Source organism: Dermochelys coriacea, chromosome 13 (genome assembly GCF_009764565.3).
Source record: "Dermochelys coriacea isolate rDerCor1 chromosome 13, rDerCor1.pri.v4, whole genome shotgun sequence".
Classification (NCBI taxonomy): Eukaryota; Metazoa; Chordata; order Testudines; family Dermochelyidae; genus Dermochelys; species Dermochelys coriacea.
This window is the reverse complement of record NC_050080.1, coordinates 39,065,342-39,092,938: the sequence shown is the minus strand read 5'-3', so window position 1 is coordinate 39,092,938 and position 27,597 is coordinate 39,065,342. Positions and strand designations below refer to the sequence as shown.

At 46.5% G+C, this 27,597-nt stretch overlaps 1 protein-coding gene and 3 gene segments (V, D, J or C); all 4 read left to right on the top strand.

Annotated features, from left to right (window-relative positions):
• The window catches only part of LOC119842114, a 153,622-nt gene extending 141,426 nt beyond the window's left edge, over nucleotides 1-12,196 (top strand). For all 9 annotated transcript variants that reach the window (XM_043495827.1, XM_043495828.1, XM_043495830.1 and 6 more), the window contains 9 exons: nucleotides 514-804; nucleotides 1,211-1,531; nucleotides 1,926-2,255; nucleotides 2,900-3,226; nucleotides 4,704-5,009; nucleotides 6,594-6,893; nucleotides 8,829-9,155; nucleotides 10,835-11,004; nucleotides 11,308-12,196. In XM_043495827.1, coding sequence (XP_043351762.1) covers nucleotides 514-804; nucleotides 1,211-1,531; nucleotides 1,926-2,255; nucleotides 2,900-3,226; nucleotides 4,704-5,009; nucleotides 6,594-6,893; nucleotides 8,829-9,155; nucleotides 10,835-11,004; nucleotides 11,308-11,316 — 2,381 coding nt within the window. In that variant the 3' untranslated portion in view covers nucleotides 11,317-12,196. The remainder of the gene's footprint in view (nucleotides 1-513; nucleotides 805-1,210; nucleotides 1,532-1,925; nucleotides 2,256-2,899; nucleotides 3,227-4,703; nucleotides 5,010-6,593; nucleotides 6,894-8,828; nucleotides 9,156-10,834; nucleotides 11,005-11,307) is intronic.
• LOC119842119 overlaps nucleotides 1-27,597 on the top strand; it is a 201,945-nt gene that overhangs the window by 31,520 nt on the left and 142,828 nt on the right.
• Nucleotides 1-27,597, top strand: part of LOC119842116 — a 172,698-nt gene that overhangs the window by 34,813 nt on the left and 110,288 nt on the right.
• Nucleotides 1-27,597, top strand: part of LOC119842121 — a 255,219-nt gene that overhangs the window by 153,268 nt on the left and 74,354 nt on the right.

Sequence of the window (27,597 nt, the reverse complement as noted above, 5' to 3'; positions counted from 1 at the left end):
GCAAGCACAGGAAAGAAGCCCCTCAGCTCCATTGCCCCACAGTGTGGCTTGGGCATCCATATGAATGTGGAATCCCAACTCCAACAGCATGTACTTTACAAGGCTAATCTCATGAGCAACACCAGGCATATCCTGCATACAATGATCGATAGAGTGGACATCAGACTCTAGGCTGCACTTCAAAGGCAACAACTCCAAATCCCCACACAAGTGAATGGAGATGCTTCCATTCAACTCAGTAGGTGCACACACCCATTGCACATTTTGGATTTGTTGGTGACTGTAGCACTCTAGGAAACTGCATGAGGCTCTTTCTTGCCCACCTTCCTTGATGCTCCTGCATGTTGCCTTGTGAAGACTACCCCTTCTTTTCTTTCGCTAATCCTCCTGAGGGATTGCTATCGCTCCATGCAGGTGAGTCAGCCCTTTCCTAACTTGTTTATACATATCTACTCTCTTTTCCCTTTTGCTCAGCCTGGCTGCTATCAGATTAAGCTCTGGGTTTTTTTGCAGTCCCAACCAATCTACAAACACCCACAGTTGAACTCCTGCAGTCCATAGACTTGGAAAAGAAAACTGTGATGTTGAAGTGTATTGCATATGACTACAGGCCCAAAGGAGTGACAATCAAGTGGCAAGGAAAGCTACACCCTGCAAGCGAGCAAAGGATGGAGGATGGTACATACAGAGCCAGCCACCACTTTGAAACAACTATGGACAAATGGAAAGAAGAGGCAAATTACACTTGTGAGGTAGAGCATAAAGAGACAGGGGAAAAGGTGACCAAGAAGACCGTCAGCAAAGGTGAACTATAGAATGATCTACTGTAAAAGCAATATTTATTTTCCTGGTGATGTGATAAAGGCCTAAATGTGCCAGTTGGCTGATTCAGAGCATTAGGGAGAGAAGATACAGGAATGGATGGACCAGTCATGGATGGGATGTGGGGATGTTGAGCTACATTGCCACATAGTCTTGTATGGAAGCAAGGCTAGGTTACCAAACTAAACAGGCTAATGGGTTCATTCCAGCATGGCAATTCTTATCTCTTCTGGATTAAAAGGTGATAGGGATCATTGAATGGATGGATTTGGATGGAGAGAGAGAGATGAGCTGTATGGGGATAGATAGCTAGACAGATGGACAGACAGATGGATGATTCTGGAGGGTTTCTATCAGCACCCCACTGTGACTCTGTTTCTCCAAGCAGACTGGATGCTCCCCAGTGCCCCCACAGTGACACTCCACATCCTGCCTGCCTGCCCGAGCCCAGGAGCAAGTGACACTGTCACCTTGTTCTGTTCTGCCAGTGGCTACTACCCCCGGGACCTGCAGCTGACCTGGCAGGCGGGTGGGAAGGAGAGAGAGGGCACCCAGGTCGGACTCCTCCAGGGGAAAGATGGAAGATTCAGCTCCTCCAGCAATCTGACCATGTTCCAGGCGGAATGGGATGAGCTGGGGGAGTACAGCTGCCATGTGACCCACCCTGGGACCGGTAGCACCCAGCTCAGCACTACCAGCAAGTGTGCAGGTGAGTCAGCTCCCCTAATGCCCCCTGGCTCCCTCCCCTTCCCCCTATCTGCTCCCCCTCCACTCCCTGACCCCATCTCCCCTCCTTACTCCCCCACCCCCTCACCTTCTGCAGCCCCCTCTGCTCTCCACCATGATCCCCCCATCCCTTCCCACTTTGCACCCCCTACCCCATTTGGATCAGGCCTGGTCTACTCCTCCCTGCTCTCCAAACTCCTCATTGTTCCCCCTGGCATCCCTGTCCACCGACCCCACCCTGCTCCTTCTTCTGCTCTGCACCCCTCATCCTACCCCGAGCAGCTCCCTCAACCTCTTCCCCATCCCTTCCCTCCCTGCAGCCTCTCCCAACCACCACACCATGTGAAGGACATGTCTACCTTCCTTCTCCACTCCAGCCTGTCAGGGGAGCGTCCCCCTGCCAAACCTGTACCTCCTCAAGCCATCCCTGGAACCCTTGCTCACTCGAGGCGAAGCCCTCCTGACTTGCCTGGCAGTGGGCTATGAGCTGGGCCAAGCAAGACTCACCTGGGAGCTGGACGGTGCCAACTGGACTGCCAATGCCACTGTGGGAGAAGCCAAAAATCACAGCAACCAGACCCAGAGTCTCCTGAGCCACCTGGCCATCCCCAGGGGAGTCTGGGACTCCGGGAGAAGCATCCTCTGTAGAGTGACTCATCCCTGCTCGCTGTTCCAGGGCATGGAGGAGACCATCCAGAAATTCAGGGGTGAGAGAAGGAGAAGGGACTCAAACAATAATCAGTGACTTTGCCCTAATGCTTTATAGGGGTTAGGGACAGGGGCCCCTCCCACTCCTTACTGAAATACAGCCACCCACTGGAAGGGGTAAGGTACTATAAGCCCCAGAGAGAGAGAGATGCAGTCATACGATGGATAGATGGATGTATGCAGGGATGAATAAGGCATTGGATGGATGGATGGATGGATGGATGGATGGATGGATGGATGGATGGATGGATGGATGGATGGATGGATGGATGGATGTTTATGGGGATAAATAGTTAGAGAAGAGGAAGAATAGATAGGTAGATGACAACCAATCAGAAAGGACAGAGAGAGAGAGAGTCCAACACCCTAAATTCTGTAGCACAGCACCCCCTAGTACAGAGCTGGCAAATGAGCCATTTAATGTCCCCTACTTGGATCTGGATCAGAGATGGGACCCACAAGAGGGGAAAGACCCCATTTCCCATTCCCCACCCCCTGAGCCAGCCAATCCCCTGCCCTGGAGCTGGGTCAGAGCCGCCACCCCCTAGAGGGGAGAGGCTCCATATCCAATTCCCCGACTCCATTGACTTCAGGATTTCAAGTCACTCTTGATGAACTCACATTGCACTTCCCCTCCATACAGGTGCTAGCATAACCAAGGCTCCTTCGGTATCCCTCGTTATCCCATCGCCAGCACAACACTGCCGCAACGCTGAGGTGTGGCTCACCTGTGAGGTCTCTGATTTCTTTCCATCTGAATTGCTCATTGAATGGAAAAGGGACAACCACAGCATCGAGCCCTCTGGATACATTACTCTTCCCCCAGTGGCTAAAGAGAGGAATTCAACCTTCTCTACCCAAAGCTACCTGAAAATCCCAGTGTCTCAGTGGGAAAGTGGGGCTGTATATACCTGCATGGTAGGCCACGAGTCCTTGCCATCTATGCACTACACCAGCAGGACTGTGTTAGGTGAGTCTAGATGCCAGAAGGAATTCCCCAGCAGTGGGAAGAAGTGGTGGGCTCTGTAAGTCTGGGGAACCATTTTCCCTAAGGGAAGGAAGAACCCATTTCTCGGGATTTTTAAAACTAGGACTGGGTGCCCCCCCCCCAGGGAAATCGACTAGAAGGAACAATTCAGTAATGACTTTTCATCTCCATGTAATGATATTGTGGAGGGCTATGAGGGTGCAGATTGTGAGCTCATGATATCTCGTCATGATATGGTGATGTCTAGCTTCACACCCCTGCACTGTGGTGTTGTTGTGGGATGTAGCTGCATTGCAACATGGTGGCTTTATGGCACAGAGTAATTTCATACCAGCATGGCAAGATTTATGCTGCATAGAAATGTGACACACTATCAGGACATACTTTGTCATGATGTGTTGTTATTATGTCACAGCTAGATCTCACTTTGTCACATCATGATATTTTGTCATGACATTGCTATTTTTTCATTATGTGGTGGTACATAGACATGAGTTGTGATGTCTTGTCATCACGGGATGGTGTCTCATCATGACTTGGTGATGATTGCTGGTGGTTTATTGTATACTGCACTATAGTGATATGCTTATTTTTCTTTTTTGTATGATGTCTTGTCATGAGATGCTGATATTTTGGCCTGCTAGGATTATACTTTTGTTACTGTTTTGCTGTAACTTGACAGCGTTCTGCCATGACAGTGATTATTCCTGATGCCATGACCTGTTGCCTTGATGCTGTGTTGTGAAATGTTGACATCTGGCTGTGACAAAATAAAGATGCCCCAGGATGCACTGATGCTGCATCTCAGCATGACGCAGTGGTATCACGGAACCGTGTTTGTACCGCATCTCAGCATGGCATGAATGCACCATAGCGCAGCATTTGCCCAGCCCCTTGATACAATATGAGGGGAAAATTGTGTCATCGTTTAGTTATGTGTGTTTGCATGGCAGCTCAACACCATGCCGTTGTTTTATGACATAGTGTTTGCATGACACCTTGCCATGACCTGGTTGCGTAGCAGCATCTGCACTGTAGCATGACATGAGACAGTTCTCTTGCCACTGCCCACGGTTTGTGTTGCCTCATAGCATCATGTGATTGTGTCCTGACTCAGCATTTGCATCCCAACATGACACGATGCAATCAGGTGTCACTATGGAGCATTTGCATTACAACCAAGGATCACCACATTATGATGATAATCCCCAAGAGCCATAGGGAGGCATGGTCTGCACTTTCAGAGTTTACATCTGAAGAGCTTGGTGGTTAGAGATTTCCACTGAAGCTAAATCCTTCACCACCCTTGCCTTTTCCTTCTACACAACACTCACATTTCTAGGTGTAATTAGAGTTCATCTTCTCTTCAGCTTTCTAGCTTCCCCAAACACCTTCAGTGTCCTCCCCCCATCCTTCTGCATGAATTAAATTGCAACAAAAAGCCAACCCTTTGTTTCAGATTTCCTGGAGCCATCTCCCCCAACAGTCACAGTCTTCCATGCACCAGACATAGGTGGGCATGAGAATCTGACCTGCTTTGCCACCGGCTTCTACCCAAAGCACCTAGACATGCAATGGACTGTCAACAAGCAACACCTCAACTGCAGCTCTCCCTCCTCTCCAACGGCCCTGGGAGATGGGAGGTTCCAGCAGAGCTGTCAACTGGGGCTCAGGGCAGCTGAATGGAGCACGCTGAAGACCTACACTTGCACTGTGATCCATAGCTCCACTAAGACAACCCTGGAGAAGGCACTGCACTCTACTGGTAAGCGCTGAGCAGGACTTAGCTCCGCAGGCTGAGATATTCCACGCTTCCTAGGGGATTTAGGTGTCATTTATGGAAGTTGTGTGTCCAAAATCTCTTCCTCCTTCTTGGGTATCTTTTCTCTGGCCACAGATTCCTGTCATTGTCCCCTTCTCAACATTGCCCAAACTCACATTCATGAAGGTTGCCCCTTTTTGCAACTTTCATCTCATTTCTCTCCATTTAGCTCTAGGAATATTCCCCTAATTTCTCTGTATGCATGTCATCAGCAAAGATTGTTTGCCAATTCTCAGTCATGAATTGTCCAGCATCAGTAGTCATCTTGCAATTATCATCCGTCAGTACTCATATGTCAGTTCTCACTTACCAAAAGTCGATTCTCGATTATCAATCATTAAGTATTGAAAATCAATTCTCAGTCATCATTTGTCAATTATTAGTTATGAATTGCCAAGTACTAAAAGTCTATTCTCAGTTATCATCTATCAATTCTTAGCTATTAGTTGCTGGACATCGAAAGTCAATACTCAATGATCAGCTTTCAGTTCTCAGTTTCAGAGAAGACCACAAGAATGATTAAAGAATTACAGTGATGTTTATTCTACTTATCTTGACAAAGAGAAGGTTAAAGGGTAGGGCCCTATCAAATTCACAGTCCATTTTTATAAATTTCATGGTCATCGAATTTTTAAAATCTTGAATTTCATGGTTTCAAATATTTAAATCTTAAATTTCGTGCTGTTGTAACAAAGGATGAATATGTATTTAAAAACAGTAAAATATAAACATGTAAAGCCCTTAAGTGAGTATTTCTCAAACTCGGGGTCCCGACCCAAGAGGGGTTTGCAGTATTGCTTCTGTGCTGCCTTCAGAGCTGGGCAGCCAGAAAGCAGCTGTCCAGATGCCCAGCTCTGAAGGCAGGGCAGAAGTAAGAGTGGCAATCCCTCAATCCCCCTACAATAGCTTTGCAATCCCTTTTGTGTCAGGATCCCCAATTTGAGAAACACTATGTACGTTTGTATACTTTTACCCTATAGTATAGTATAGGTAAAAGTGCACAAAAGACCAGGGGAGACCAGATTTCACAGTCTGTGATGTATTTTTCATGGCCATGAATTTGGTAGGGCCCTATTAATCAGTGATTTAATCACCGTTTATAAATAGCTACATATGGAAAAAATTGATAATAGAGGGCTCTAAATTTAGTAGACAAAGGTATAACAAAATGAAAATGGCTGGAAGTTGAAGTTAGACAAATTCATACTGGAAATAAGGTATACATTGTGGGTAATTAACCATTGGAAAAAGTTGCCATAGGCTATGGATTCTCCATGACTGGCAATATTTAGATCAAAACAACTGGCCTGTGTTATGCTGGAGGTCAGACTAGATGATCACAATGAACCCTTCTGGCCTTAGATCTATGAATCTATGAATGTGTGACACAGAAACCCAGTAGGAGCTGAGCAGCTCAGAAAAACATGCCCTACGCTCTAAACTTTAAGGACCCATAATCTGAAAATCCCCCACTGATTGGGCAGGTAGCATTATGTGTGACCACTTCCTTGATGGTTGGCTCTACAGGCTGCTGGGAACCAGAATTGCCGTCCGCCTACATACAACCCCCATCTTTGAAAGAGCTTTTCATGAACGAGATGGCTGCTGTGACGTGCAAGACCTCTCTGGTCAATGCCAGCATCAATTGGATGATGGATGGTGAGCTGGCGGACCTGGGAGCTGTGAGGATGGAGCAACTCAACGGCAGCACCTGGCTGCAAAGTTGGCTGCAGGTCAACCTGAGTGAATGGAACTCCACCGAGACCGTCAGATGCCAGATCAAGAGTGACCTGGTGGAGAATGTGCTGGGCATCAGCCCAAAGAATGGTGAGGACTTAGGGGAAAGGTCAGAGAATGGCCTCCCAAAAGGACCCTGGATTCACTGGAGCTATCCAAAGTCACACAGGAGAATAGCCCATGGGAATGCTTAATTAGCTGGGAACAGATCATTGGGGACTGGCTGGGTGATAGACTGTAGGGTTGTGAAAAGAAAAGGAGTACTTGTGGCACCTTAGAGACTAACAAATTTATTAGAGCATAAGCTTTCGTGAGCTACAGCTCACTTCATCGGATGCATTTGGTGGAAAAAACAGAGGAGAGATTTATATACACACACACAGAGAACATGAAACAATGGGTTTATCATACACACTGTAAGGAGAGTGATCACTTAAGATAAGCCATCACCAACAGCAGGGGGGGAAGGAGGAAAACCTTTCATGGTGACAAGCAGGTAGGCTAATTCCAGCAGTTAACAAGAATATCAGAGGAACAGTGGGGGGTGGGGTGGGAGGGAGAAATACCATGGGGAAATAGTTTTACTTCGTGTAATGGCTCATCCATTCCCAGTCTCTATTCAAGCCTAAGTTAATTGTATCCAGTTTGCAAATTAATTCCAATTCAGCAGTCTCTCGTTGGAGTCTGTTTTTGAAGCTTTTTTGTTGAAGTATAGCCACTCTTAGGTCTGTGATCGAGTGACCAGAGAGATTGAAGTGTTCTCCAACTGGTTTTTGAATGTTATAATTCTTGACGTCTGATTTGTGTCCACAAATGATTGATTTGGACACAAATCAGACGTCAAGAATTATAACATTCAAAAACCAGTTGGAGAACACTTCAATCTCTCTGGTCACTCGATCACAGACCTAAGAGTGGCTATACTTCAACAAAAAAGCTTCAAAAACAGACTCCAACGAGAGACTGCTGAATTGGAATTAATTTGCAAACTGGATACAATTAACTTAGGCTTGAATAGAGACTGGGAATGGATGAGTCATTACACAAAGTAAAACTATTTCCCCATGGTATTTCTCCCCCCCACCCCACCCCCCACTGTTCCTCTGATATTCTTGTTAACTGCTGGAATTAGCCTACCTGCTTGTCACCATGAAAGGTTTTCCTCCTTTCCCCCCCCTGCTGCTGGTGATGGCTTATCTTAAGTGATCACTCTCCTTACAGTGTGTATGATAAACCCATTGTTTCATGTTCTCTGTGTGTCTGTATATAAATCTCTCCTCTGTTTTTTCCACCAAATGCATCCGATGAAGTGAGCTGTAGCTCACGAAAGCTTATGCTCTAATAAATTTGTTAGTCTCTAAGGTGCCACAAGTACTCCTTTTCTTTTTGCGAATACAGACTAACACGGCTGCTACTCTGAAACCTGTAGGGTTGTGGTTAGGGTTACGTGATTAGCTGGGGATGGACTCTAGGGTTAGGGTTAAAGTTAGGGCACTAGCTAAGAATAGATTTTAGGGTTAGGCATAAGTGAGCAGCTGGGGTGAATTGTAGGGTTAGGGTTAATTTTAGAGGGCAAGATGAGGATGGACTGTCAGGGAGAACCCTGCATCGGCTGTGGAATGGACTGTAGGTTTAGGATTGGTGATAAGGAACTAGATGGGGATAGACTGTAGGGTTAAGCATTGCAATTTCTAAGTCCCTTTGTGCATCCAGGCCTCAGATACTGCAGTGTTGGACGCCAGGATTAGATAGATATATAGATAGATAGATAGATAGATAGATAGATAGATAGATAGATAGATAGATAGATATGGGTGAGGGGGGGAGAGAGGGAGAGAAGGAGAGCTATCATCTAATAATGAATGGTAAATTAGCCTTGAATTGACCACCTTATCTGGTAAGCACTTTCTTAGTGCCTTGGAATCAAAGCCACCTTGAATGACTTTGTTGATCCATGATACTTTATAGTCAATTATGCCGTTCTTGTGCTCTCTCTCTCTCCACCATGCTCCTCCAATGCTGCAGGTTCCCTGAAGGCTCCAACTGTCTACCTTCTGCCCCCATCCTCAGAGGAAATCTGCAGCAACCAAAACCTCACTCTTCACTGCATTGTCAAAGACTTCTACCCTGGTGAGATCTCCATCTGGTGGCAAGAGAAGACAGCCGAGACTGAGGTCGACATCCCGGCTGATAACGAGAACCACGACTGTGACCATAACAGCCATCAGTGCTCAGTGATCAGCAAGCTTGAGGTGTCCAGGAGCAAATGGATTCTGGGGACTTCCTACAGCTGTCTAGTCGCCCACCTCTCCTCTGAAGGGATTATAGCAAGAAGTGCAAATGTCCATACTGGTAAAACACATCTTAGCTGCTTCATTAGTGCCCCAAAATCCACTCTGCACCTCAACCTAAAGTTTCCTCTGTTGGCTGTCCCCCACTCCTTCCAATTTGGCCTCTGCCTGTTCCCTATGTGTGTTCCCTTTGACTCAGTCTCAATGAAGACATCATTCACCTGCCTTCTTTGTGTACATTTCACAAGCCTATTAAAACGATAACCCAACAGCACCCATGGGAAATTTTGCTCTTATTTATGGTCTCCTACCTCTTCTCCTGCAAGTATCTGGATGATATGATGCAAAAGGATGGAGAGGAATTTATTATTATATTTATTGTTATTGTTATTATTATTATTATTATTATTATTATTACTATTATTGAAATGTCTAGAGGCGCCTGTCACAAATTGAGGCCGTGTTGTGTCAGTTACACTAAACACACCTATAATCAATAGTCTAGTCTTGGGTAAACCCAGGTAAACTCAGTTTACTCCTTTCTCACTTGGAGAATATGGAGTTTAGGTTAGGTTAGCTTACTCATTTCAGTTTTTACCACTACACCACTGCCTATAATGGAAATATAGTCTATGCTTACTATATATCTATGCCTACTCTCTTAGGATCAGATTTTCAAAGGTATTTCAGTGCCTAACTCCCATTGATTTCAAAGACATTTGAGGACCTGGGCCTAGGTGTCTAGGACCTAACTCCAACTGAAATCAATCTATCTATTTCTTTAAGCACCTAATTATATTTAAGACCCTGTCCCTTATTATTTAGCAGATTTTCAAGGATGCCTTGGATATATGGATACCCAATTACCATTCATTATGAGGATTGGACATCCAAGCACCTTAGAAAAGTTTGAGAATCCCACACTAATGGGATAGCTGAGGGAAGAAGGATTTGCTTGTGGTAAAGACATTGGGCAGGGACTCCTGGGTTCTTTTCCTCTCTCTGCCACAGTGTTGCCTTTGGGACATTGGGCAAGTTATTTATGGACTGGATTTCAGAAGTTTGCAGCGCCATTCAAAGCCATTAGAAGCTGCAGGGGCTCCAACATGTCTGAAAAGCAAGCCCCGACTTTCCATGTGTGTTGAATTCCTAGTCTGCAAAATGGGTGTAATTGACATCAAGGAATAGTTGTGAGGCACTCATACACAAGAGTGATGCAGGAGGTCAGGTTAAATTATCATAATGGGCCATTCTGATCATAGAATCTATGGGAATAGATAGATAGATAGATAGACTCATCTAGACTCTAGATAGGCAGCAGTTATTATATCAGACCAGACAACTGGTCCATCTAACTTGTTATCCCACCATTCACCCGTGAAGTCTTGTATACTGCCTTGATGGGAGACTTATAAGTAGAGGAGAATAAAGTTGTGGGAGGGTGGAATAATGAACAGAGGTCAGGGAATATTTGCTAGAACCAATTGGGAATATCTCTGAGGCTGTGGAATCATCTTCCCAGGGGGATACACCCTATTCTTCAGGGGTTTCTGGGTCTGCAGAGTCACCTTTTCATGGGGAAGGAGAGGGACCCTCATCTCTTGCGGCTCTTAACACCGGAGCTCTGATGGAAGAGTTGGTGTAGCTGCCCTGCCTTGGAGAGGTGGCACCGAATGAGTTCCTCCCCATCAATCCTATCCCCATCCCCCAATGACCCTGGCACCTCCTGTCTTTCGGCAGAGTCCTGGCACTGCACCGTCCTGGGCATCAACCCCTGCAGCGTTAGAGATGACAGCATGGACGACTACAGTGAGCTGGACGATGCCCAATGCGTCTGGACCACGGTCTCCACCTTCATCGCCCTCTTCCTCGTCACGCTCTTCTACAGCGGATTCGTCACCTTCATCAAGGTGAAAAGGGGCCTTGGGCATGAACCAGGAGAGAATGGGTGAACCTGGACTGGTTGAGAAAGAGCTGCTAGTCCACCCACCCACCTACAATGTCTGTCTGTCTATCCCCACCCACCCCCTCCACCCTCTCTATCTATCCATCCCCATCCACCCACCTACAATATCTGTCTGTCTATCCCCACCCACCCCCTCCACCCCCTCTACCTATCTAGCTAGCTAGCTAGCTAGCTATCCCCATCCACTCCATCTATCTATCTATCTATCTATCTATTGATATCTCCCTCTCTCTCTCTGTTTTCACAGGTGAAATAGGTACCACTTTCTCCACACAGTGAAGACGAAGGGATGGGGTCCAATCTGTCCCTCTATTTGCAGTTCTTTTGCCCACTTCCATTTTCTTACCTATCCATGGCAGCTGGCCTGACCTACAGGGTAGATCATCTGGCCATGGTGATCTCCCATTACTTCCAGAGACACATGAAGAAAGAACATCAAAGAAAGGCCTTCACTGTTCCCTGTCCTTTTTATGAAGGCCAAGAACTATCCACACTCCAAGCTAAGGGAGAGAAAGGGGGTAAAGCCGTCTCCCAAAAAGATTCTGTTGATATAAAGTTCTCTGTTCCTACCTTCAGCCTCACCAGATCAGCTCCCTAACCCCTCAACAAATTACCTAAGCTCCCCTATGTGCTGCTAATCTTATTCTCCACTACCCCTCCTGAGAGTCTTAGGGGGTCACAGTTGGGGACACAATACACCCCCCATATTTCACGGGGCTTCGAAGGTGGAAAACAAACCCCTCTCCATTCAAGGTTGCCAAGAGCCCTGGTACCTCCTAGGATAATACACACATACCCCTGTCCTACCACAGAGATGGAGCCAGTTGCAACAATCTGCATCCAGAAAAAGCCAGCCCACAGCCACTCCACACTATCTAACCTCACAAGAATTCATCCTGGTTCTGTTTCCCCACCCAAGCCCCCAAGAGCCAAACCTAATGCTGCAGATCCCCCACTGCACTCCACAAGAACCCAGCCCAATGCTATTCCCCCCAGGAGGTCCCCACTCAATACAACAAGCCCCCAACCCAATGGTATTGACCCCTCAAGTTCCCCACCCAACCCCACAAGAACCCAACCCAGTGCTGTTTCTTCTATCAAAGCCTCAACCCCACAAAAAGAAAAGGAGTACTTGTGGCACCTTAGAGACTAACAACTGAAGGTAAAAAATCAACCCCACAAGACTCCAAACTTATGCTCTTCCTCAATAAATTCTCACACCCAGTGCTGGAAGAATCCAATCCAAATGCATTCCCTACCCATCCCCAGAAGGTACATGGCTACTCCCCCAACAAAATCACAACCCAACCTGACAAGAACCTAACCCATACATCTTCCAATACATACATAGCCAAACTCCACTCTTCACTTTCCAGTCTGAGGCCAACTCCAAACCCAGCTCTTTCATGTCTAATTTCTAAGCTGCTTCCAGCATGCCAGTTACTCTCACAATCGTTAATGCTTCACATCCCATGCTACTGTAATTGCCATGTATTCTGAGGCCCTGGGGTTTCTTGTACAAATGCCATGTTATAACATTGCATTGATTTACATGCATCTGCATTCATTTTTGTTGCATTGCATCAGCCTACATTGTTTTGCTTTCCATTGACTTGCCTGAATTTGTATTGCATTGCCTGGGACTGCACAGTGCTGCATTGTAGCATGACTTCATGCCTTACTGCATCATATTGCATTGCTTTTACAGAGTGTTCTTGCATGTTCTCCTGTTGCATTGCCCAGGTGGTGCACCAATTTATACTGTGTTGTGCTGTCAAGTGCTATAGAAACAGAGAAATGTAGGCTTGGAAGAGACTTCGAGAAGTCATCAAGTCCAGCCCCCTGGGCTGATGCAGGACCAAATAAATCTAGACCATCCCTGACAGGTGTTTATCCAATCTGTTTTTAAAAACCTCCAATGATGGGGATACCACTACCTCCCTTGAAAGCCTATTCCAGAACACAACTACCCTGATAGCTAGAAAGTTTTTCCTAATGTCTAACCTAAATCTCGATTGCTGAAGATTTATTTGTCTTACATTTATTATTATTAATCATGTTTATTATGGTATTCTGTAAGACCAACCAAGGATGGGGTCCCATTGTGCCAGGTGCTGTTCAAACACAGAGTAACAGCCATTCCCTGCCTGAAACATTTTATAGTCCAAATAGACAGACGCAAGGTGGGGGAAGGGGTAGAACACACCAGCAGAGTGAACAGTATGATGGTGGCCAATGGCACATTAGTGCCACGATTTTTTTAAGGTGGCTTTAATTAGGAGGGGATCAGCTAAATGAAAGACAAGTGAAGGGACGTCGAACAGAAGGAAGGGGAGGGGGACAGTGCAGGAGAGAAGAGAGGCAGGTGTGATGTGGAGTCAAGGTGAAGAATCAATGGGGGAGGGAAGGAGAGGGTTGGAGAAAACAGCCAATCAGCATGAAGCAGAGAAAGTGCGATTTGAACTCAAGAAAGTTCTGCAACTGTGTGAAGGTCCCTGCTTTGTACTGCATTTGTTCACATTGCAGAGACGCATTGCATGGTGTTATGTGAATGGAGCTGTGTGAATAACTGATTTGGGGGTTCACTGGCAGTTCTGAATTTAAAAAAAAATCATTTGGGGTGAACCTAAAACCAAAATTTTTCAGAATTTCTGGCAAATCAAAAATTGAAAAATATAATTTCAGGTGAAACAAAATAATTTGTTCAGTTTGAAATAAAACATTTTGTTCCAATTTCAGGGGGCATTTTTTTAATGTTTTTGAAATTTTAAAAATAAAATTGAAGGAAATTCTGAAACTCAAAGTCATCTCCATCCAAAAAATTGAAACATTTAATTTCAAAAATGTCAAAATGAAATTTTCAACATTTGGGGGGTTTTTTAAGACTTTTGCTTTGATTTAAACAATTTGTCAGAAATGACATGAATTTGCTACGTTTCAATCAGCCCAAATCTGCATTTTTCAATAAAAGAGGTTTCTTCTGAAAAAAATTCACCCAGCACTAATGATAACGAGCCATTGCATGGCATTGAATTGCATTGCATTGTGGTTAACCATTCCATTGGGTCGTGCTGCAGTGCACTGCATTGTTTATGATAAGTACTATATGATGGAGCTGTTCCTGACAGCTGGGGATTGAACTTGATGACCTGAGAAGTCTCTTCTAGGCCTGTGTTCCTATGTCTTGTATTGTTTTACCAATGGTGTGCTGCTGCCCTATGTTCTGTGGTATTTCTCTGTTTCACTGTATCGATGTACCTTGTATCACATTATATCACACTAGATTCCATTGGATCACACTGCATCTTGGTTTTATTCCAGTCTGTCACATGGTATTGCATTAACCGCACTGTAACATATTCTGTGGCAACACACCACCTATTATTTTGAGTTGTGCTGTCTAGCTTGAACATCCATCATGCTTTAGCTTCTAAATAAAACTTTTTTTCCATAACACCCAATTCCATTCTGTTTTGCTGACAAATGTTCTTCAGGCTACTGTCTCTGAGAGATGGTGGCAGAAACATCAACAAAGGTTCTGATTTTTAATCTAAAAAATGATGAAGAAAAAGTCACCTAGCTGAGAGGAGGGTTAGTCGTCTGGTTAAGATCTAGGTTCAGTTCTGCAGACTCCATGTGCGACGATCTAGAAGATCGAAGGTTAGTTCTATGTATGACTTTTAGGCAAGTCACTGATCCTGTCTGGGCAAAATTTGCAAAAGCACCTAAGTCCCATTTTCAAAAGGAACTTGGCTATTTAGAACTTAACTCCCACAGATTTTGACTTCAAAAAGCGTTAAGTGATTAACCTGCTTAGGCACTTTTGAAAATTATACAGGGAAACCCGGATGACCTAGAGGACAGGAGTAACATAAATGGATGGAATTTAATAGGAAACAATGCAAAGTCATTCACTTAGGGGCTAATAACAACAATCGCTGCTATAAAGTGCGGGCTTTTCAGTTGGAAATGACAGAGGAGGAGAAAGACCTGAGTAGATCAGTTGATCACTGGATGACAATGAGCTGCCAATGTGACATGGTCATAAGAAAAGCAAATGTGTTTGTAGGATGTATCGGGTGAGGTATTTCCAGCGGAGATAAGGAAGCAGTAATGCCATTGTAAGAGGTGCTATGAGGACCTCATCTGGAATACCATGTGCAACTCTCAGCATTCATGTTCAAGAAAGATCATAGAAACATCAGGCTGGAAGGAACCTCAACTGGTCACAAGCCCCCTGGGCTGAGGCAGGACCAAGTAACCGTAGACCAACCCTGATAGGTGTTTGTCCAACCCGTTCTTAAGAACATCCAATGATAAGGATTCTACAACCTTCCTTGGGAGCCTAATCCAAAACTTAACTACCCTTATAGTTAGAAAGTTTTTCCTACTATCTAAGATAGGAGGAATTCAGGTTGGAACAGAGGTGTAGAAAGGCTGCGAGGATGATTAGGGGAATGGAAGGCCTGTTTTATGAGAGGAGACTGGAAGAGCTTGGCTTGTTTAGCCTAGTAAAACACAGGCTGAATGAGGGTTTGACTGCTCTGTATATATATACCAGGTAAGCAAACACCAGGAGAGAAAAGAGCTCTTGAAGTCAAAGCACAAGAACAAATGGTAAATATCCCAAGAGCAGTTGAGGAAATTAGAAGCTTGGGAACCATCTAAAAATGGAGGTTCTGGAACCACCTCCCACCAGAAGTAGTGGGGGGATGGGACACCGTAACTAGTTTTAAGATGGAGCTTGATACATTTATGAATGGGATTATATAATGGGGTTGCTTATGATAGCAGGTGACTAAACTTGATGACCATAGAAGTCTCTTCCAGTCCTATGTTCCAATGTACCTATCAGCACCTATCTGCATCTTTAGGCAACCGAATACTTTTCCAAATCTGGCCCTTAGGCATTTTTGAAAATTTTACCATCAGTCCCTTCTGAAAATCATCAGATAATCTTTAAAACACTAAGGCCAATTTTAAAAAAATGGCTTCCTAATGTCAGGCAGCAAAAATCATAATTTTCAAAGCCATGAATGTAAGTCAAGAGCCCAGCTCCCAATAACGTTCCATTGCCATTGAAAATCTTGCCTGCTAAAGCCAAATGGATTGACTTTTGGGAGTAAGGAGAGAGTAGGATCTGGGTTTATGCAGAACTTCTGAAAATCTAGCCACTTCTTTAAGGGCTTTAATATGGATTAAGATGTCCATCTTTAGATCCTCTAGGTGGACAAAGTTGACCCTGCTCCTTAAATTTATATGACACTCCCTGTCTTTATTTCCTTTGCGTTTCTCTCGACCTGGTCTTAGGTTTGTCTACTGGGAAATCTCAGAAACTAATGTTTTTAAAGCCCCCATCTAGTCCAGTCGTCCAGCTCAAGGTTGCTATTTAGTCTATCACCCAAGAGCTTTCCTCAGTAGACTCAAAGAATCTCCCTTAGGTCGTCTCTGCTCCTTCTCCACTCAGGGCAGGATTGACCCATGGAGTTGATTCCGCAAGACTTTCTCCACCTGAGTCTAGTTTAAAATGAAAACTGGGTTTTCCAAAAGGTGACCAAGTGAGATAGGCACAAAATTTATATTATATTATATTATATTATATTATATAGGATTTGGGCACATCACTCTCTTAAACCCCTTTAAAAATCCCACCCCAAGTGCTCAGCTAGGAACTCATTAGCCAAGGTTATATCATAGAGTTGATGAATAGAGAGGTCTTTATCATATTGAGCGGAGAATGGTATGTCCGTTTCTTGAAAATGGGCTAGGCTGGGGAGTGGGAGTCTGGTGGGTTAGAACAGAGCAAGCTGGAAGTCATGACTCCTGGGTTCTATCCTTGGCTCTGGGAGGGGAGTGGAGTCTGGTGAGTTAGAGCAGAGGGGCCTGGGAGTCAGGACTCCTGGGTTCTATGCCCTGCTCTAGGAGGGGATGGGGGTCAGTTAGAGCAGAGGGGGCTGGGAGCAAGGACGCCTGAGTTCTATTCCCAGCTCAAGGAGGGGAGTAGCATCTAGTGGCTTAGAGTGGGGATACCGGAAGTCAGGACTCCTGGGTTCTGTTCCTTTCTTTACTACTGAATCATTGTTGGGGAACCCAGTGCCTCAGTTTCCCCAATGGTTATAATAATGGTTACCTACCCCACAGTGAGGGGGGGTCTGTGAAAATTAACAACACTTGTATGACAGCTGCTAGTGCAGAGCCAAGGGTTTTAATAATTTACAGCATGTTGTTCACTTTGTTTTTCACCACCAAGCCCACAGTGGCTGTATATTTTAACTTAGTCATCTATGGCCTTTCCTGAGCCCCACAAATCAAATCTGCCCCAGCCATGCCAGTCTTCTACCCCAGAATGTCTTATAGGGGAAACATCTGCTGCCAGCTGTTTTGATAAACAGGACACAGATGTTCTCAGGCAGGCTAAATCTGGGGACGGTTCTTGGCCTAACCACAAAGGCCTTCTGCGCGTGATACAAGAGGAAATGGGGAGTAAATTTTACCTTTCCTGAAATTAACCTATTTGCTCAAGCTCTGAGAATGACTCAGGGGCTCATGGCAGATGAACAACTGAACATCAGCTCCCAGAATGCTGCAGCAGCTAAGAGGGTGAATGCAAGCCCGGGACTTGGGATGTCTAATATGAAGAAATAACCTGTGAAAGCGGCAAAGAGTCCTGTGGCACCTTATAGACTAACAGACATCTATAAGGTGCCAAAGGACTCTTTGCCGCTTTCACAGATCCAGACTAATGCAGCCACCCCCCTGATACGTAAGAAATAAACTGGACATTTAATGGACTCTATGGGCTAATTCAATGGGATTTGGAAGGGAATTCCCTTTGAGATACACAGAACTGCAAGGGTCCTCTTGGGTCATAAACTTATTAAGCAAGTTCCTAAAACTTTTGCACTCCTCTCCTCCTAGGGGGAGATGGTTCCTGAACCCCCTCCTCTGATGGTTGGAAACCTTCTTCTCCTTTCCAGACTTAGTTTATTCCTGGTCATTCATACTCACTGGTCTTGTCCTTTAGCATCAGTAGCTCTTCCCCCGCCCTGGTGCTTATAAATAAAAAGGAGAAATGATGGCTCAGTTGAATGATGCTGACAATGACTTCAACATAGCCCAGATTTCTCCCTAAATTCTATTTTCAGAATATCCAGAGTCTAATATTCACATTGATGGGTAATTAGCACCTCTGGAGATCAGGTCACTTCCACGCAGGGGAACAAGGAGTGTGACTTTAGGCACCAGTGTTTGCAAATGCCCATCTCTATAAACTGGACAAATTTTCCCTGCCCCACAGAACAGGTGCCCCTAGCGAGGGTGATTTGCAGAACTGACTGAGAGCAGTTCAGTGAAAATCCTGAGGTCATGGGACAAAGATAAAAGAATCCACCACCCCACCAGCGGTCAGAGCACATGGGGACTTTAAAAAGCCAGAATTACTCAGGCTGTGATCCAATTGGGAGGTACCCAAGTTCTCAGGGGCAAGTGCTCAAGGATTTATGACAATTAGTCAGGTCTCCCAACTTTCAACTCATTCAAAATATGTTGACTTCTACAGTATGATGACACCTAACTGATAGATAGATAAGATTAGATAGATAAAGGGGTTGGATGGGGATAGATAGAGATATGGCTAGAGGGATAGATGTGGGGAGGAATGGATGGACGGATGGATGAATGGATAGCAGAGGACTGGGACATACAGTGGGTAGGGTTCTTCTTGGTTAAATCCCACAAAAGCATCTTCAAATGCAGCAACCAAATTTTTAATCCATTTTATTTTGGATCAAACACACAATTCCTGTGTAAGTTGCAAGTTAAACGATGGAGCAAATGAGACTCTTTTTTCCTCGCCAGAGTCCACGTTGACCAGACCTCAGGACACTACAGATCTGCACACACATACACACACACACGCACACAAGGAAATCATATCCCTGACATGGGATGGGGGTGGAGGATTGAGGGGCATGGCGCTAAGCTCAAGCTCCAGAGTGGGCTGCCCCACGGGGACGTCCGGGGAAGGACTCCCTGCTCTGGGTTCTGCAGAGCTCAGACCCTTCAGTGGCCGTTGTCGTGCCCTCTGCGCTGCCGAGGAACATGGTCCCTCCAGGTGTCCAGAGAGGGGGCAGGAGCCCGGGAGGGCTGAAGATGGAGGGAGGGAATGAAGAGGATGAAGCAGTGCTGTCCACCTCCTAGGAGCCCGGAGCCGGGCACTCACCGCACCTGTGGGACACAGAGAGCAGAGGGGTTCAGCCGGTGCCGCTCACGGGCACCATCCTCCGCTGGAAGAGCAAGGCCAGAAGGGACCCTTGGGACCATCTAGCCTCGCCCAGCCATGGCTGCATCCTGCCAGGATATCTGGGTTGAGCTGGAGCTCAACTTCTAGACAGAGACACCAGCCTTGTTACACCATCCCAGGGAACGGCCACTGCCCAGCGGTTGCCGCACACCAACTCCCTGGGGAGCCACAGCTGCCTCAGCCGATTCTTCCTGCTTCTGCTTCCAGGCCCATTGCACCATGTCTCTGCTATGACATTATCTGATTACAATATGACCCTATAGATCATTGTTGCAACCACTATTATATATTTGCAGCAAATCTTGTAAAAAGGTTGTCAAGTGTGGTGTCTATGAAAAGGTTATGACTTGCTGGTTATGATTTTGCTATCTGTATGCATGTATCATTTTTGTATGTGAAGTTATAAGTTGGCTCTATATCTGGATTTCAAATGTTTGCTCCTGGAGTAATGCCCACAAGATATTTGGCCAGCACATCTTGGAGGGACTGTTTAAATTAAGTGGCTCATCAAGAAACACTTGGTTGACAATGGATTATGGGAGACACCCATCTATACTGAGTGGACTGTCATGTAAATGTGCTGTCTGGAGTGCAGGTAATGGCTTCCTGCAATGGTTGAGCAAAACTGGGCATGGACATGTGACTTGCCCATGTGACTCCAAACTCCATCTTGTTGCTGTAATTTTCCACAGTAAGAACAAGGGGATGCCCTCCACATGGCAGAAGCTATAAAAGGCCTGGAAACACCTCCATTTTTGTCTTCAATCCTGCTTCTTACCTCTGGAGGAACCTTGCTACAAACTGAAGCTCTGAACAAAGGACTGAATGACCCATCCAAGCTGTAGGTGTGCTCCAGAGACTTTACTTAGGCCAGCAGTTTATTCCATCACTGCTACCAGCCTGAACCAAGAACTTTGCCATCACTGTATGTAATTGATTCCTTTAACCAATTCCAACTCTTGCCTTTCTTTCTTTCTTTTTATGAATAAACCTTTAGATTTTAGATACTAAAGGATTGGCATCAGTGTGATTTTTGGGTAAGATCTGAGTTATATATTGACCTGGGTGTGTGGCTGCTCCTTTGGGATCAGAAGAGCCTTTTATTTGATGAAACTGGTTGTAAAGAACCACTCATCTCTGATCCCAGTGCTTTTGGTGGTGATATAAAAACTGAAATGCCAAGGAAACTGCTTTTATGACTCCTTGTTAAGCAGTCTGGTGAAACAGGAGTTTACTTTTGTTGCTGGTTTGGTATATCCTATGGAGGATAAGCCACCAGTCTGGGGGTGTATCTGCCCTATTTCTCAGCAGTTCATCCTGAATTTGGGCATCCTCAATTCTGACCCACTGAGGCATGGTTACACCTGCCATGGAACTGGACCTAGGGCCCTTTGTGCATCTGGGCCTGACTATTGATCCTTAATGATCATGGCAGAGTCGTTGTTGATTGACACTAGTTGATCCTTGCTCTTTGAAAATTTATTTTTGCTCTTTGATGAATGATTGTTACTTTTGTTCAATGATTTTTAATTGGTTATTACTGATAGGTGATTATAGCATATCATCAACTGATCATTAATTCCTGCTTACTTATGGTTGATCCTTGATTATTGATTTTTAACATTAATTACTGATCTGTGAATCTTGATTATTGATAATTAATTGCAGATTAATGGCTATTCAGCATTAATTACAGCTCACTAAGTACTGACCAGAGATCCCTGATTATTGACTTTCTCTGGGATAATTAATTAGAATTGATAATAGATTGTTGATTCTCATTGATTGATCACTCCCATATCAACAGTCATGGGAGCTCGTTAATTAGTGATGAGGGGTGGTGGATTATTAATAAGTAATCGTTCCTGATTCTCTCTCATTGATCGTTGGTCACTGTCAGAAATCAGGGCTGGCAGCAGAGCCAGTCGCAGGCCACCTGACGTGCGCATCTGGCCTGGAGCCGGCTGCCTGATTGACTCCGCCCTGATTGCTTGGCAGAGTCAGCAGCCCGGCTCATGAGCCCAGCACCAGTTAAGCAGTTGCCCAAAGCATTTCCCCAGGGCTGCGATAGCGGCTGTGACTGTTTGTTCCAGCCCGGCTCCTGCCTTCTTCCCGACTGGGCCCAGCCCGGCTCCTGCCTTCTTCCTGACTGGGCCCAGCCATGCGCCTAACCCTGGGCTCCAATTCCTGACTGTGGCTCTAGCCCTTGGCTCTGGCCTCTGACAAACACTGAATACAGGTGGTGATGGTGACTAAGTAGTTCCCGAGGATGGCGGCTGCCGGCTGGCTGCATGCTGATGGCATGGGATGGATTCTTGAGCACTGGTTGTTGCTCTAAGCAGTGACGTGGGACCATGAAGGTAGCTGTTGCTGTTACCTTAAGCAGCGTGACGCCGGCGCTGTACAACAGGCTGAGCAGGAAAAGAGCGATGAAGACAACAGGGGTCCAGAGACTGTCAGATTCCTCCTCTCCTCCTTCAGCAGAGACGCCTTGGTCCTCCACCAGGCAGTGCGGAGCTGGGGATGAGATGAACGTGCCGGTTAGAGAGGCCTCTTCGTTAACCCAGGGAGCTGAGTGGGCACATCAGGGAGCTCCGATCTGTGCCCTTGGCAGGAGATCCCTGTCCAGAGACAGAGACAGAGGGTTCCCGGCCAGGGGAGACCAGGCAGGCTGCAGGTGGACACCCCCCGTCACAGGCTGCAGTTCTCACAGCAGCCTCAGGGATTTCAGCCCCCAACTTCCATTAAATTTCACGTCCTTTGGCTCCTTTACAAACCCCAGCCAGCGGCACGACACACCTCTCCCAAGCATGAGATTCCCCTCCCAAGCATGAGATTCCCCTCCCCAGGCCAGCAACAGAGCTGGGCTGAGACCTACCAATGCATAGCTCAGTGGGGCCATGCACACCCAACCAACAGCGGCATCTTCCCAGCCAGTGCCAGCTTGAGCCGTGCTGGGTTGAGTTCCCGGGCAGTAGAGGCACCAATTCCCCCCCAATCCCTATTTTGGGGACCTGGGGAATTTACCCACAGAGCTGTTCTGAGACCTCCCCCAACTCTTATCATCCCCCACGCAGTGAGGTCCAATGAACAGAGCACTAGGGTGGGACTCAGGACCCCCATGGGTCTATATCCAGCTCTGTCATTGACATTGCAGGACCTCAGGAAATTCACCTCCCCTCTCTGTGCCTCAGTTTCCCTTCACACCCTTTCTCTGTTTGGACATTTAGCTCTCCTTGGCAGAGACTATCTCTTACTCTATGTGCGTGCAGCTTCTAGCGCATTGGGGTACCAAACTCAGTGGAGACCTCTACACACGACTGTAATATACCTAATAACGAGGCCATCTGATGGGGACAACTTTTAAACTACTAGCCGATTGGACTCTATTCCAACCCATGCTCCTAGAAGGGGAAAGATCTGTAGCCCATTGCCACATTTGGGCAACACCTGACCAGCCCACCCGAAAGCCCTACGAAAAGGGGGAAAGGTACAGCCACCCCATAAGCAACACCCTGAGCTGCCCCATATTCTCAGACACTGGAAACAGAAGTGATGGTCCCCAAATGACTGCTCCCTTGGGGTGCCTCTGCCACCATCACACAGCAGTGACCTCTGTCCCTGTAAGCAGACGTCTCCATGGCCCATTTCTAATTCCTTCAGCATTCTATGTTGTTGTGTCATGGGGACTGAGTCAAGACCTCTCCCAACTCATCCCACATGGGATACCACTCAGTCAGAGCCTCTTTCACCCACCACCAGCCTGGGCTCCACTGGGAACCCGTTCCCAAGAGTTGGAAGGACTCACAGCCCAGCATTCCCTGAGCCTGTCCACGTGTCTTGTCAATGGCATGAACATCGACTGGGAAATGGCCTGTAGCCTCCTTAATTTAGTACACAGCTGGGCACTCAAAGGGACATCAGGATTACAGTCTCTCTCCGATTTATCTGGGAGACGACAGTTATTGAAACATCGTGGCCCAGAGACAATGATTCCCTCTGGGTTTGGTTTACAGCCACAGTGGAAGACCACAGCTCTCCAGATGTACAGGCTGAAAACTTAATTCACCCACCAGTACGCTCTATGACCTGGGCCATAGAGTTCAGTGGTAGATCATAGAATCATAGAATCATAGAATATCAGGGTTGGAAGGGACCCCAGAAGGTCATCTAGTCCAAACCCCCTGCTCAAAGCAGGACCAAGTCCCAATTAAATCATCCTAGCCAGGGCTTTGTCAAGCCTGACCTTAAAAACCTCTAAGGAAGGAGATTCTACCACCTCCCTAGGTAACGCATTCCAGTGTTTCACCACCCTCTTAGTGAAAAAGTTTTTCCTAATATCCAATCTAAACCTCCCCCATTGCAACTTGAGACCATTACTCCTCGTTCTGTCATCTGCTACCATTGAGAACAGTCTAGAGCCATCCTCTTTGAAACCCCCTTTCAGGTAGTTGAAAGCAGCTATCAAATCCCCCCTCATTCTTCTCTTCTGCAGACTAAACAATCCCAGCTCCCTCAGCCTCTCCTCATAAATCATGTGCTCTAGACCCCTAATCATTTTTGTTGCCCTTCGCTGTACTCTTTCCAATTTATCCACATCCTTCTTGTAGTGTGGGGCCCAAAACTGGACACAGTACTCCAGATGAGGCCTCACCAGTGTCGAATAGAGGGGAACGATCACGTCCCTTGATCTGCTCGCTATGCCCCTACTTATACATCCCAAAATGCCATTGGCCTTCTTGGCAACAAGGGCACACTGCTGACTCATATCCAGCTTCTCGTCCACTGTCACCCCTAGGTCCTTTTCCGCAGAACTGCTGCCGAGCCATTCGGTCCCTAGTCTGTAGCGGTGCATTGGATTCTTCCATCCTAAGTGCAGGACCCTGCACTTATCCTTATTGAACCTCATTAGATTTCTTTTGGCCCAATCTTCCAATTTGTCTAGGTCCTTCTGTATCCTATCCCTCCCCTCCAGCGTATCTACCACTCCTCCCAGTTTAGTATCATCCGCAAATTTGCTGAGAGTGCAATCCACACCATCCTCCAGATCATTTATGAAGATATTGAACAAAACGGGCCCCAGGACCGACCCCTGGGGCACTCCACTTGACACCGGCTGCCAACTAGACATGGAGCCATTGATCACTACCCGTTGAGCCCGACAATCTAGCCAGCTTTCTACCCACCTTATAGTGCATTCATCCAGCCCATACTTCCTTAACTTGCTGACAAGAATGCTGTGGGAGACCGTGTCAAAAGCTTTGCTAAAGTCAAGAAACAATACATCCACTGCTTTCCCTTCATCCACAGAACCAGTAATCTCATCATAAAAGGCGATTAGATTAGTCAGCATGACCTTCCCTTGGTGAATCCATGCTGACTGTTCCTGATCACTTTCCTCTCCTCTAAGTGCTTCAGGATTGATTCTTTGAGGACCTGCTCCATGATTTTTCCAGGGACTGAGGTGAGGCTGACCGGCCTGTAGTTCCCAGGATCCTCCTTCTTCCCTTTTTTAAAGATGGGCACTACATTAGCCTTTTTCCAGTCATCCGGGACTTCCCCCGTTCGCCACGAGTTTTCAAAGATAATGGCCAAGGGCTCTGCAATCACAGCCGCCAATTCCTTCAGCACTCTCGGATGCAATTCGTCCGGCCCCATGGACTTGTGCACGTCCAGCTTTTCTAAATAGTCCCTAACCACCTCTATCTCTACAGAGGGCTGGCCATCTCTTCCCCATTTTGTGTTGCCCAGCACAGCAGTCTGGGAGCTGACCTTGTTAGTGAAAACAGAGGCAAAAAAAGCATTGAGTACATTAGCTTTTTCCACATCCTCTGTCACTAGCTTGCCTCCCTCATTCAGTAAGGGGCCCACACTTTCCTTGGCTTTCTTCTTGTTGCCAACATACCTGAAGAAACCCTTCTTGTTACTCTTGACATCTCTTGCTAGCTGCAGCTCCAGGTGCGATTTGGCCCTCCTGATATCTTTCCTACATGCCCGAGCAATATTTTTATACTCTTCCCTGGTCATATGTCCAACCTTCCACTTCTTGTAAGCTTCTTTTTTATGTTTAAGATCCGCTAAGATTTCACCATTAAGCCAAGCTGGTCGCCTGCCATATTTACTATTCTTTCGACTCATCGGGATGGTTTGTCCCTGTAACCTCAACAGGGATTCCTTGAAATACAGCCAGCTCTCCTGGACTCCCTTCCCTTTCATGTTAGTCCCCCAGGGGATCCTGGCCATCTGTTCCCTGAGGGAGTCAAAGTCTGCTTTCCTGAAGTCCAGGGTCCGTATCCTGCTGCTTACCTTTCTTCCCTGCGTCAGGATCCTGAACTCAACCAACTCATGGTCACTGCCTCCCAGATTCCCATCCACTTTTGCTTCCCCCACTAATTCTACCCGGTTTGTGAGCAGCAGGTCAAGAAAAGCGCTCCCCCTAGTTGGCTCCCCTAGCACTTGCACCAGGAAATTGTCCCCTACGCTTTCCAAAAACTTCCTGGATTGTCTATGCACCGCTGTATTGCTCTCCCAGCAGATATCAGGAAAATTAAAGTCACCCATGAGAATCAGGGCATGCGATCTAGTAGCTTCCGTGAGTTGCCGGAAGAAAGCCTCATCCACCTCATCCCCCTGGTCCGGTGGTCTAGAGCAGACTCCCACCATGACATCACTCTTGTTGCACACACTTCTAAACTTAATCCAGAGACACTCAGGTTTTTCCACAGTTTCGTACCGGAGCTCTGAGCAGTCATACTGCTCCCTTACATACAGTGCTACTCCCCCACCTTTTCTGCCTTGCCTGTCCTTCCTGAACAGTTTATAACCATCCATGACTGTACTCCAGTCATGTGAGTTATCCCACCAAGTCTCTGTTATTCCAATCACGTCATAATTCCTTGACATCACCAGGACCTCCAGTTCTCCCTGCTTGTTTCCAAGGCTTTGTGCATTTGTATATAAGCACTTGAGATAACCTGTTGATCGCCCCTCATTCCCAGTATGAGGCAGGAGCCCTCCCCTCACAGACATTCCTGCCTGTGCTTCCTCCCGGTATCCCGCTTTCCCACTTACCTCAGGGCTTTGGTCTCCTTCCCCCGGTGAACCTAGTTTAAAGCCCTCCTCACTAGGTTAGCCAGCCTGCTGGCAAAGATGTTCTTCCCTCTCTTCGTAAGATGGAGCCCGTCTCTGCCCAGCACTCCTCCTTCATGGAACACCATCCCATGGTCAAAGAATCCAAAGCCTTCTCTCCGACACCACCTGCGTAGCCATTCGTTGACCTCCACGATTCGACGGTCCCTACCCAGGCCTTTTCCTTCCACGGGGAGGATGGACGAGAACACCACTTGCACCTCCAACTCCTTTATCCTTCTTCCCAGAGCCACGTAGTCCGCAGTGATCCGCTCAAGGTCATTCTTGGCAGTATCATTGGTGCCCACGTGGAGATAATTGACATGACCTTCCTGAAACCTTGACTGGTGCATTTGTAGATCTTAAAGCCAGAAGGAACCATTACAGTATCAAATCTGACCTCCTGTATACCGCAGGCCAGAGAATCTCACCCAGCTAGCCCATTATGGAGCCCAATGACTTGTCTTTGATGGGCGCATTTCTTCCAGAAGGGACCTGAGGCTGGATGTACAAATCTCAAGGGATGGAGACTTCACCACTTCCACTGGAAGTTAGTTCCAAAGGTTTCCATCCATATGTTGTGCCTTATTATTAATTTGTTCTCTCTGCATTTAACTTCCAGCCATTGGCACCTCTTAAGCCTTTCTATACTAAGTTAGACACCTTTAGTGCCTAGTGTTTTCTTGCTATGACACAGGGCCAGAAAGGATTACACAACTAGCAGGCTACTTAACCCAGATTTAACCTTCAGAGTCGTAGTTAGTTAGTTCCCATTATGCCTCTGACATTTAGGGCAGTGATGAAGCTCCTCCGCTCCTGTCTGTTTCTGGCAAGTCTTTCAATGGTTTCCCAGCTGTGCCTCAGATCTTTCTTTAGAGATATATTAGTAGATAATGTTTGTGATGTTGTCATAGGCACTGACTTCCCCTCTGCCTGGTGGGTGCTCTGCTCCTTGCCCCATCCCTGCCCCACCTCTTCCCGCCCCTGCACTGCCCTTGCCCCACCCCCATTCTACCCCTTGCCGAAAGTCCCTGCCCTCTTCCCGCCCCATTCCACCCCCTTCCCCCAAGTCCCCACCCCTGCCCTGCCTCTTCTCTGCTTCTTCCC